At 35.7% G+C, this 12,656-nt stretch overlaps 1 protein-coding gene across 13 annotated transcripts in view; it reads left to right on the top strand.

Moving 5' to 3' along the window:
- itpr1b (inositol 1,4,5-trisphosphate receptor, type 1b) overlaps positions 1-12,656 on the top strand; it is a 113,474-nt gene that overhangs the window by 91,646 nt on the left and 9,172 nt on the right. For all 13 annotated transcript variants that reach the window (XM_024270623.2, XM_024270622.2, XM_036211786.1 and 10 more), the window contains 4 exons: positions 1,619-1,711; positions 2,351-2,496; positions 4,820-4,985; positions 5,755-5,915. In XM_024270623.2, coding sequence (XP_024126391.1) covers positions 1,619-1,711; positions 2,351-2,496; positions 4,820-4,985; positions 5,755-5,915 — 566 coding nt within the window. The remainder of the gene's footprint in view (positions 1-1,618; positions 1,712-2,350; positions 2,497-4,819; positions 4,986-5,754; positions 5,916-12,656) is intronic.

Genomic DNA, 12,656 nt, shown 5'->3' with positions numbered 1-12,656 from the left:
ACAAATAAAGCAAACAAAACTAGAATATAGTTGAAAACAATGAAAACACCATACTAAAGTAAGAAATGGTAATTATTCCGAAAATAAACCATCTACTGTCTTGCTGTTGTGGTAAACTGTAGAGTAAGGTATAGCAACATTTGAGTTATGGTATTAATACAAAGTTTTTGTTCAATATTTATTTGATTGGTCAGAAAAGTTTTTTTTATTTGGTACATTTAATTTGGGACTCTGGACTTAGTGTTTTAATTTTTTTTTTTTTTTTTTCAAGATTTAAAAAAAAAAATTACCCCTCGATGGTGTCAAAATAAAGGTTGGCAGTCTTTTATGATAAAAAGAAACTTCATAAAGCCACCTTTTTAGGTTTATTTTGATCTTTTACTGTGCCACAATGACACAAATTTAAATAAAATACCTTAAAATTAGGCTTTTAACAGCAGTTAGTCGTTAGGTCAAAAATCGTTGTGATCCAAAATTAATCACATGACGGCACTAGTAAAAATTACCCAGCAAAAGTGATGATGCAACAATTAATAGCAAAGGTGTTCTAGGGTTAAGGGGAACATTTTCAACTAATCTTCAAAGGCAGTTGAAATTTGAAAGTCAGGTTAGTTCAAAAATGAGTTACCTGGTGACTTGTTGAACAGGAAAATAATCTAGTTCTCTGAAATATAAAGTGACCTCAATTTACAAATATAAATTCAGTGTAATTCTTTCACCTTCTGCCATTTTTTAACCCAAGACAACCCAGACCCATGTTTCCTTAAAAGCAATAATATGTGGAAAATACCACAAACCAAATGGACCACAAAACACATTTCTGATGTTTCTCTGTTACACTGATGGCCATTGGTGACCATGAGTTCTAATGGGTTAATATTCATGACAACTGTTTTGTTCATATTTTTTTGTTTTTTTGCTCAATTTTGTTAAGGCCCTACTCAGATCATCTTTTGATCTATTGCAAAAGCATTCTTTTAAAATGCTTTTTTTTTTGCCAGAAATGCAATTTTGAGCCCAATTTCCTAATATGTCCATCATCACAAACATGCCACAAGAACATGTTAAAACACCATCCTCATCAGACAGGGTCTTTAAGTCATTCTGAGATTTCCCCCTCGTTGGGCAAATGTTCCAACTTCCTGTGTTTTCAACATTGTTTGCTTAACCCCATTTTAAAAAGTAGATTCTATTCAGATTCAGCAGAAATAGAGGAAGTCTGTCATCATCTTTACAGCGTCGTATACAGATTGAGTTCAAAAATCACTCAAGTGGTTACGCTCTTCTGACTTCCTGAGTGAACCACATTTAAGAATAAAAATGGAGTTAGGTCAGTTCATCAAGTGACCACTATGGGCTTATTATGCAAGCAAGTCAATGTAACAATCCAAACTTTCAAGAGAAATAATGTGTAGTATGCAACCACCATACTCTGGTTGATATTTAATGATCTGAACTATTTTCCTTATTTTTAAAATTTAAGTAATTGAAGCAACAGGTTGTTTAAATTTACAGGTGAAAATCCTCAGCTTTAGAACCCTTCTTTAAAAATGGTTTAACTGAAAAAATGTATGCCTTTCAAACGTGAAATGAGGACCTATTGTTTCTGTCCAAACAGAACATGGGGCCAGCATGGTGGGGGAGTTTTTCTCCAGTGCAGGATGTCGGAAGGAAAATGGAGAAAACTGCTCCACAGAGGCAGTCATGGATGGTAGGTTGAAACCACAGGTAAAGGTTTGCTCAAAAGGCTTCTCATTGGGGTCAAATAGCCTTTTTTTCAGTAAAAAATGTTCGTGTTCGTGCATGTAGGAGATTCCGGAGTGTTGGTGGGTGACTGTGCACGTCTGTGTATGTTTGCTTTGTCTGCCTCTGTGTGAAGGACTGTGTGGCTCTGGGTGGCTCAGCCAGTGGCAATCTGCTGCGATGAGCAGTCAGACTGTCTGCGATCATGGGACTGAGGAGGGCTGGGTCAGCTCGGGGTTCTCAGGGAGAGAGGTCAAACACCTTTTGGTCTTCAGACCTGAAGAAGGGACTCGAGGTGGAAAAGTCATGAGGTTGAATCCCATCAGGTCTCCAGGTTCATTCAGAGGCTCAGTTTGAACTAAACACCCTAAAATTGAGCAGTCAACCATGTCCAATCCTTAAAGTGGCTCATTTCTGACCTTATCAAGATGTCCTAATTACTCTTTTTCTCTTGAGAGTTTAAGGAAATTAAGACATTTCAATGGAGCTTGTTGAACAAAATAATTGAATTGTCTCTACTTTGTAATAAACGTCAATTATTTTATATTTATAAATGTAGATTCTCCCTCAGATAAGTCTCTAAAAAGCCTTTGTTTTTGCTTTACAGCTTCCATCACAATCCAGCCGTCAGTGGTAATTGAGGACAAAGAGCGAACGTGCGATTCTCTGCTCATGTGTATCGTCACCGTCCTGAGCCATGGCCTCAGGAGTGGAGGAGGTGTTGGGGACGTGCTGAGAAAGCCATCCAAAGAGGTAATGAGGAACAGACGCACGTCGTCACCTAAAAAGGCACAAAAAAATTAACTTCAGGCATTAAAGTGTTTTCCCCATTTTTACCCTGCGAGCTGCTTTTTTGTGCTCCGACACTGAAAACAAAGCACACAGCATGTGCCTCAGCACTGTCCTGGCAGCTGATTTGTCAAAAGCAGTAAAAAGCTGCAATCTGTCAACAGAAGCTCAGGATGATTGAGAGACGCGCTCAGCTGAAAGCATTCCACAAACTACTGATAGTTGCTGTGCAGAGTGGGAAAAAGCATCCAAGCTATGAGTGTTTTAACAGCCATTTGAGGCAAACATTAACCAAATTACTAATAAAACTGAAATATATGTGTTTGAAACCACTTGAATACAAAAAAAAATGATGCAAAAAATGTGTTGTTGGTAAAGTAGTCACATTTAAATGACTTTTATTAGATAATTATGAAGAGTAGATGACCTATGTAAATTCAGTTCCCAAAAAAACAATAAAATGTGTTTGAAAATGCCTGGTTTAACTGGAATGAATAGCTTGAACAGCTTCATCCTGTTGTGCGTTTTATTTATTTATTTTTTTGCATGAATCATTTATTTTTTATTTATTTTTCATTCAAACTTTATTTATCCAGACAAGACACTCCAATGTTTTTGGTGTTTTAACATGATGTTGTGGCATTTTTTGTAAGATAGAGGACATATTTTAAGATGTTTTACATTTCAGAGTATTTCTTTGTTCAAATTGTTGTGAACCATGAGCAGGAGTAAAAAAAGCTGTTAGAAAAGCTTATAGATGTGACGTAGGAGTTACTACGGCAAGCCACAAGCTCCCTCTTTCACTCAATTTTAATTTATCAGCTTACAGACAACTAGATCCATTTTTGTTTTCCTGGTCTGAGCTGGTATCTGCCTAAAAACAGTACAGGTGATTGCTCCAATATTGCCTGCCATTTTTATAGCACTGCTAATGTTAGCTTGGGGTTGTGAGGGGCTGTAAGCTAGCAGGAGGGCTTGTAAGCAAATGGATTTCAGGAAGTATGGGTGGGCATACTCTGCACCAGTAGTCCCGCCCACAATTCAGAGGCAAAACAAACTACTGCAGATCTGTTGAAACTGTCCTAGAAACCAACAGTTTTTTTTTTTGGACTAGAAACAGCATAAACATAAATAAAAGGCTACTGGGAACACAGATCCAAAGATGATCAGAGTCTTTCTTTGAAAACAAAATTCTTATTTTTAACTCGGCCTGGTTAATGGTAATGAAACCACATCAAATACCGGATTTACGTCTAAACCCTCTGAAGTATTCAGAGATAAATTTACTACTGTGTTTCAAATCATAATAACAAGTCATAAAGAAAAGCTTTAAATCGGAAAACACCATCCCACACCATCACACTACCACCTCCATGTTTGACCTTTTGCTCTGATGTTTTTTCTCCAAAATCTTGTCCCGAACTTTAGTTGACGTAATAGAACACACACTATTCCAAAATCTTATTACTCAACTGAATGTTTCTCCTAAAGTTTTGAGGATTATCCTGATATTTTTTTTCAAATTTGAAACAACTTTATTTAAATCACAGTAAATCCTACTTTTTTTAATTGAATCATCAACCAGGGCATTTGTATTATTATATTTTTTTTATTCCAGGCATTTTTTGGACATATTTTTCAAATACAAATACATTTAAAACTTAACAATTGATTTATTTTTTACTTTGTTTATTTTGTTTAATTCTGATGAAGCTTGATAATGTTTAAGTGTGGAAAACATCCCATGTTTGTATGTCTTGAGTTACTTTCCACTGTTGGACTCATCTCTGAATATTACTAACCCACGACCTTGTCCAAAATAACACAAAGACCCACATTTATGCTTTCTTTCAGTCGTGTCACCAGGGGGCCCCACAGATCCCACCTACACTTTTGCATCATATTTGTAATGCAGCTGCACAAACAAAATGAATTAGTAATAGGTCAGTTGCACCATCAAAGTAGAAATGGTTTATCTTTCTGTGAAACATTTAAGCTTTTTTTTTTTTACATTTGTTAAGCAATAAATGACTAAAACTGTGCATCAATTGAACAACTATGAAATCAGTCAAAACACAGCAGCACAGCTGCACATTATTGTGCACTTCTGTGAGGACATGCAAACAGATTTGAAAGTTAATTTTGTGGGAAGTAGCTGCAGTTATGGTCAATTCTTAAAACATACATACAAACACATCTTTACTGGAAATACTGGCGCACTGCAAAAGGGGAATTCTCTTGCGTTCAGTAAAAAAAGTGATCATGCTGCTTTTCTTGACTTTGGCAGGAGCCCCTGTTTGCAGCCAGAGTTATCTACGACCTGCTCTTCTTCTTCATGGTCATCATCATCGTCCTCAACCTGATCTTTGGGGTCATCATCGATACGTTCGCTGACCTGAGGAGTGAGAAGCAGAAGAAAGAGGAAATCCTCAAGACAACCTGTTTTATTTGCGGTGAGGAGATGCATTTTCTTGTGTAATGTTGTCCTGGCTGTTTGTTTTCTTTTTTTTTGTATGAGCATTTTTTTTTTTTTTTTCCCATAACCTTTGTCACATAGTAGTTTTTTGCTTCTCCGGTCTAACAGTCCAACAAAAATAGCTCTCATTTCCATTAAACCTGCAATCTGAGCCTGATGAGATGCACGCGCTAAAGCCTGCAGGTGATGCCGAATTTTGGAAAAGATGATCGAGTGGTCTGCTCCAGCACCACAGCTCTCATACAAGCTGCTGCTCTACAGCTTCACGTCAAGGCTGTTAGCAAAACGAGGGCTGTTTTTCTGGGTAAAAACCCCACGCCTCCTCTTCCCAGAATGAATAGTTAGTCACGGTAGGTGCTGCTGTGGAGGAGGAGTGTTTCTTCCTGTTGCCATATGGTGCTTGACCACGCTAGACTGTACACAGACGCTGGCCTCGGCACTCACTCTGCTGCATTTCTTCTGAACAGTTTTGTGTGTTTTGCTCAAACTTTGTGTGTTGCAACGTGCCATACACCCTTTATTGTTACAAACATTTTTGGTTGAAAATTTGAACTTGAAGGATATTAGTAAGACATACTTCTGACGTTTTTATCTGCTCATTCCCGCATGACCCCATTTCCTCTTTTTTTTTTCACACTCATTTAGATGACTAGAACGTTTATTTCATCACACAGCTTTCTGCACTCTTTGCGAGAAGTGAGAGTAATGTTGGCTCGGTCTGCATGTGTGTGTTTTCCCACTTTTAGGTTTGGAAAGAGACAAGTTTGACAACAAGACGGTTACATTTGAGGAGCACATCAAAGTTGAGCACAACATGTGGCACTACTTGTTCTTCATCGTCCTGGTGAAGGTCAAGGACTCCACAGAGTACACCGGTCCAGAGAGTTACGTGGCAGAAATGATCCGGGTGAGGACGTGCAAATGCATTTTAGAACACACACAGGTCACCCTATAGAGGTTTTAGCCATTATTTTTAAATCACCATCTACCAGCCGAAAGAAAAGAAAAGAAACACAATTTAAATCAGGAAAATTATGAGATTAGAAATTAAAATATTTCAAAATCCACTGAATTGGTTAAATTTAAACTATATACATAATATACAAATGGATATTTTTTATATGCATTGAAGCTGTAAGGTATTTTGGATATGATGCAGGAATCACTGATTAAGAAGCTCAAAAGTAGGATTTTTATAGAAAAAAAAATGAATAATGTTTTTAATCACTGAAATATTTTACAAAGTATTTACCTTTTATGTGTTGCATTAATTGATTGAATATCTGATTAAAGTTGGACTATAGGTGTGCATAAATGTTGTGGCAAAGTAGAAAAGATCTCATGCAATCATCATTTGCTTTTTCTGCTCTTCCTTTTTTTGGTAAAATGTAAAATTTTTCTTTTTTATTTTTTAAATCCTTTTATTAAAGGGCCACATGCACAATACCAGATAATATGCATGTAGCACATATTTCCAAACTACACACATTGCAAAAACTAGTTAAAATGAAGAAATTGCAAAGTTTGGAGCAAAAAGAATTAAAACATTTTTTATGCTTCTCCTTCACTTAATCCTAACAGAAAACATTTCATATATGTTTAGCTTATTCCTACTTTAGTTGTCATCAATCCAACTTTATAGTACATATGTTTTACCTTTATAACAGTTTTTTAAGTTTATGTTTTCAGCATTTTCATTGAAAAATATTAGTAGAGTCCATTAAAATCTTTGAGTGTTCAAACTCTTTTAAACCAATACCAAAAAGAAAAAAAAAAACACGCATTTGCTTCAGAGTGATCTGTGCAAATTTGTATTCAAAGTTCCATTTTCAGGAATAAAGAGAAAGTATTTTTGCAAAGCCTCTGGCGGGGCTTTCTATTATCCATTATTAACTATATGGATATATCATTTTATAATTAAAAAAAAAAATGTAATTATTCATTCTTTAATTTCTACATATTACATACATTTACCTGCTTTATATGAAAAACGTATATTGGGAAAAAACATAATATCTAAGTTACAAGTTATTTTCATTAACATACTAGGACAGTTTTTAACTTTTTTTTAAGAGTATGACTTAAAAAATGTATTTTATTTAATGATCACAACATTAAATAATGCAGCTGTATCTCATTTACAAGTTGCTTTTACCCGATTAAATTCATGGTGCTTTTCTTTTGGTTAAACATGTCGGATTGCCATAACAAAATATTTTTCAGTATAAAAAAATCAAATAGAATGGAAACTCAGTGTACTGTACTGCCAACTAGCAGTCAGGGGTTTAGGTGGAAAATAAAAGTAATACACTGAATAAATAATTCATTAGATATTGTCTTGTCAACATTCTAAATTGATACAAGTATCACCAAACGAAACATTACGATATATTTTTCCTATTCCCCGAACATCGATATACTGACACTCCTGGGGATAATTCCTTTTGTTGCTATGACCATAAAACTTTTTCTTTTTACATTGCTGAAATAACAAAAGTCTTTAGTCTGTTTAGACTTAGCATCCTCCTAAACGCTTCATTTTTTTAATGTTCTTGTTGGTTGTTTGTACATTTTGTGTTTTTCTGAGAATTCTTTGGGTGAAATGCAACAGACTAATGCTCAAGCTCGCATGAGTTTAGTCAGAAATACCTTCACATTCCTCTGCCTCTTTTAGTCCAGACTCTGTTATGTAATCCTCACCTAGGTATGTAATCCTAAAGTATTATCCTATCAGTCAGCTTTGTGAATGGAGCGCGCTTACTCAGAGTCTGCGTTTGGCTTAAGTGGTGTTAATCCCCTGAAGCAGCTGTGGCCGGCTCAGAACGCGTTTCCTTCTGCACATCATGGACCCCGAGATGTGGATGCAGCAGCGCTTACTGAGTTTTCTCTCTCCGTTTGAGGTCACAGTTAAGCAAGCAACCTAATGTCGTCAGTTAAGATTTTTGGTAAAAAGTGAAAAAAAGTGGATTGTTTTGATTGCCGAGCAGACCCGTGACATGTAAACCATGAGAGAGCACTTCACCGCTCCAGGAAAGCCCCACTTTGCGAAGCTGTTGCTTTTCTGACGCACTTGTGCTGCTGCTGGTTTCTGAAGGTTTCCTATTATATTTAACCCAGTTTTCTGTCTTTGTTCTCGATCGGCTGTGGTCAGTCTTGTGAGGGATCACCTGATTTTGGATTAACCCCCATCGTCTCTCTCCCATTAACCTTGGACCCCTGGGAGCCTAACTGAGTTGGTCATGGGTGCTCTCTGATCAGGCTTAGCAGAGACGCTGCACATTGTGCGGACCCTGATGACCTGTCAGGTGATCGGCTTGTCTTCTGGTATTGACCCCCAGCTTCACATGCAGCTTCTTCATGCAGGGATTTCTCATCTTTAAGTCCAAAAAGATCAAAATGCTCAGAGAGCTTCTTCTCTCACAAAGAGCATTAACAGATCAGCAGAAGGGTTACATTCTTAAAAGGATATTTCTCCTTTCTTTTAAGTTGAGCTGTCTATAATAGGTTTCCATATGTGGTTTTAGAAAACTGTCAGAACTCTGTTGTTGTTGTTAAAAAAAAATAAAAAATTATAGAAGTTGGACAAAACTTTTAACATTGAATACAAATTTAATCAAGTCTGTGGAGTTTTAAATACCCTTTTTGTTGACCAGGTTTTTGCGTTGAGCTTTCACAAAACACGTTCTGGATCCAAAGTGATGTATGTCTCTTTATTTTTACAGTTTTTATCATGAATACTGAGAAAGAATCAGTTTATGGAATCTTTTGAGTTGTTTTAATAGCATTCCTAGTAGTGCTGGGCGATATGGAAATAAATGTATATCACGATATAAAATATTTTGTATCACGATAACAAAATATATCACGATATACGACAATAAAGTATGTTTTCAGCTATTCTCTGAAAAAATATCAAAGCTTACTTTTCTGACTATTTTAAGCAACATAACTGAATAGTCACGATTGAGAAACAAACATTTTAGTGCAGCAAAATAAATCAAATCAGAACAGATGGGGCTGATTTACAGCAGCATTCACATTAGTTTAAAAAATCAAAGGTATTTAGACTCAATTTGTATACTTTTTAAGAAAAAACATGTTTAAAGTGCACAACAGTTTAATGTTTCTGAGCAGAAAAACACATTTGTGCACAACATTCTGCTGAACTGTTGAAGAGTTATAACCAAAACAATATGAAGACTGGATCCGTTTTTAGGCAAACATAGTTTCTGCAGAGCGGCAAGAGTTTATTAAAAATCTGCCTCTGAGTTATGGGCGGGACTGTTGACGACTCAGCCCCCTCTTTCCCCACCTGTTGCTGAGAGCTCTCTGTTTTCATGCTTTCCACTAGCTTACAGCCCCTCACAACACCAACCTAAAATTACTGGTGCAACAAAATGGCAAACAATATTGGAGCTATCCAGCTTTACAGGTCTGAGCTGGACGCCAGCTTGGATGAGGAAGCAAAGACACACATGGATCTATTTGTCTACAAGTGGATGTATCAGAATGGAGCAGAGCGGGGAATTTGTGCTTCACCCAGTGTATTTTCTACCAAACAAATACAATCTTTTCACAATCAAACTCATTTTTTATCACATTGTTTTGAGTAAAGAAATACTTAGAAAGGTTCAATCCTATCATCCAGCACTTCAATTTGACAGGTAGAATTTCAGCTTAAAGGTTCCAAAAAGCATTTCTACCCATATAAGGAGATATAAATCCACAACAACACCACCAATGTGTAAACATACTGAGACAGCAGCACCCACGTGCTTCAGCGCTTTTTTTTATAGGTCATAAGTTCAAGCCAGTTAACCAAACATCTCTCTTGAAAAACAAGAGTGCAAAGCTCTTCTCGGCTAAAAACTGGAGTCTGGTTGTGACATGTCTGTTTGATCCTCAGTAGATGTTCTTCCTTTCCATCCTGACTTCTGATAGACTGACAGAGCTGTCATTCAGATTTGGCAGGAAAACAGCTAACACAATTTGGCAGGATGTTTAAAGAAGAGGCAAAGCTTTTGAGGCTTTACTCTGAAAAACTGTCCAAATCAGCTGTGTTTTTGATTCAAACACATTTAAATTTAAAGATTTACTCCAATCTGGTGTCAGAAAATGTCTGAATTTACTCTTAGTTATTAATTTCTATAAACATGACAGAGATTTTGAAATAATTCCTTAGGAAAAAATCTACATTTTTCTGCTTTTGCATTTTTTACCACAAATAACTTTACTAATTAAAACTAATTCTCCATGAATAAAGGGACATTTTTTTAGGGGAGCATAAAAGAATGGACATTTAGAAAGAAAGAACGAAATCTATCTTTCTTGTAACATGTTTGCAGTGATTTTTCATTATATCTGTGTATTTGTGAAGATATGTTAAAGTTAAAATGTTGTTCATAATTTTTTAAGTAAACTCTTTAATATAACTCTTTTTATAACGTTCTGTTAGCAGAATGACTTAAAAAATACTTAAATATTTAATAAAATAAACACAAAATACTTAAACAAAATACATATAGAAGTAGTTTTGTGCATCCACAAATTCTTACTTCTATTTCTTTTTTTGATATCTAAACTGAAAGTGAAACAAATTTTCTGTTTTCTAAATAACAATTGTTTTTAATTTACAACTGCTGCTTTTTAATGTGTTTTTTTCTTTTACTTCACCAATTAGACCATTAGTCAGATTAGTCTATTTGACAAAGTGGAGGTCATTGGATCTTAGGGCTTCCCCTGGGAAGAAAAAATAGGAACATTTCAGTTTTATCTTTTAAAAAAAGAGGTTTTTTTTTTAACAATAAAACCTGCATTTATTTTACACGATGTGGTTGTTATTGCCCAGAGCACTGGCTAACTAATTGTAAAGCAAGTTGCAAACTTTAAACTGCATTTATGCAACATCTATAATTTATGTAAATAGGCTGCACGGATTGAGTAAGATAATAAAACGCTTCAAATAAAACAGCACAAATGTTTTTTTTCCAAACTGATTCAAGACTAATTGTTTTTATGTAAAAGAAAATTAGGCAAAAATTGTGTTTAGTACAACATATCCCTAAAGCAAATGGAGAGTAAACAGTTCCATGATACTCGTTGATGTAAACATGATGGTGCTGCAAATTGTTCTATACATTTTTTAAATCTATGTGATTTTCATGTGACAGCTCTAAGATTTGAGTTTCAAATCAGAAATTGAAAATAATACTTTTTCAGATTGTTTCTAGTATTTTTAGGATTTCAGTTTTTTTTTAATTCAAATTTTTAGGTGGTGATTTATTTCTGGAAATTAGAACAATCTCTTGGAATTACATTTTTTTTTCTTTACTTTTGTAAATATACTTTACCAGAAATTTAATATGGGAGCTTTTTTTTCTAAATCTCTCTGTTTGTTTCGGTTTATTTGATGCTACTGTAACATGGAAGAAGCGACTGGACATAAGGGGGTGTACAAGTCAGACTACTCTGACAATGACTGGGATTGACGTCAGCAGTAAAGGGCTCTGGGTGAAATGTCACATCAAATGTGTAAAAAGATGATGCATTGTTCACACTCATTGCCCTAATTACTGCTTACTGCGTCTGACACTTGGAGACGGCGGTCCCCGCTGCAACTTTCAAATGTCTTTGCTTACGAGTTCTCCGTGTAGATGTTTCCCCGACAGGAGGGGAAAAATGAAATTCGTACAAATATTGGCGTCTGTTGAAATGTGTGATTTTCTTTCTTTTTTTTCCTTGTTCTGTTTGCATATCTGAAGAAGTGAGTGGGCTGTCACCATATCAGGTGGCTTGTGGCATGACTTTGACGTTTTCTGTTGCTGTTTTAACCACACAGCATCCTGTTTCTCTGTCACTGCCCGTGCGGTTTCAATCATGAAAAATGTACTTCCGTCACTTCCATTGAACCAGCGTGTCGTAGAGTCTTAATTTGGGTTTGCGTTCATCAATTTACTGGAAGTGCTTTCATGGAAACAGGGCTAGGCTACTGATGTTGTCAAATAAGCAGCCATGTCTTTAGAGTATTAACAGCCATGCTGGGAAAATGTCATTGAGGGTTATTTTGTCTAAACTTTTGGATTAAAATCAGCGACCAAAAACGATTTTATAAAATTTTGATCTCTTCTTGCATTATTGTTCCTGTTGTTGCTTTTTTCTTATTACTATTTTATTTTGAAAGGTTGAAATGTATATCCATTTTTTAAATAAGTGTAGCAAGTTTAAAAATTAAGTTTCCCCACTAAACTTGCATGCAGAAAAGCAATTTCATACATAGTTTTAAGCTAAGATTAGCTTGGCTAGACCAGTTTTACCACTGTCCTTTACACAGCATTCAAATTCAGTGGCAGACTGTTGTCATTGGGTTCATCCATCAGCTGTCTCAGAAATCAAACACTGATAAGACTTCAACTGCTCCTTTAATAGATAGGAATGTTGGATCTAGTATGGGTGTGATGATTCATTTTAACAACGTTTGGATTCATATGATAACTTCTGGTTGACAATACGATTTGTAGTCGATATCTGTTCATTTTTAACGAGGGGGGTTACATTCACAGACCGGTGTCCATTGTCATTGTTCTGCTCAATCCCCCCATCACAGTCACAATGATTAGATGGCCAGATGATTTTGTTGATGCGACATTAG

Source organism: Oryzias melastigma, linkage group LG5 (assembly GCF_002922805.2).
Source record: "Oryzias melastigma strain HK-1 linkage group LG5, ASM292280v2, whole genome shotgun sequence".
NCBI classification, from domain to species: domain Eukaryota; kingdom Metazoa; phylum Chordata; class Actinopteri; order Beloniformes; family Adrianichthyidae; genus Oryzias; species Oryzias melastigma.
Note: the sequence above shows the minus strand (reverse complement) of the source record. Positions and strands in the feature narration are given on the sequence as shown.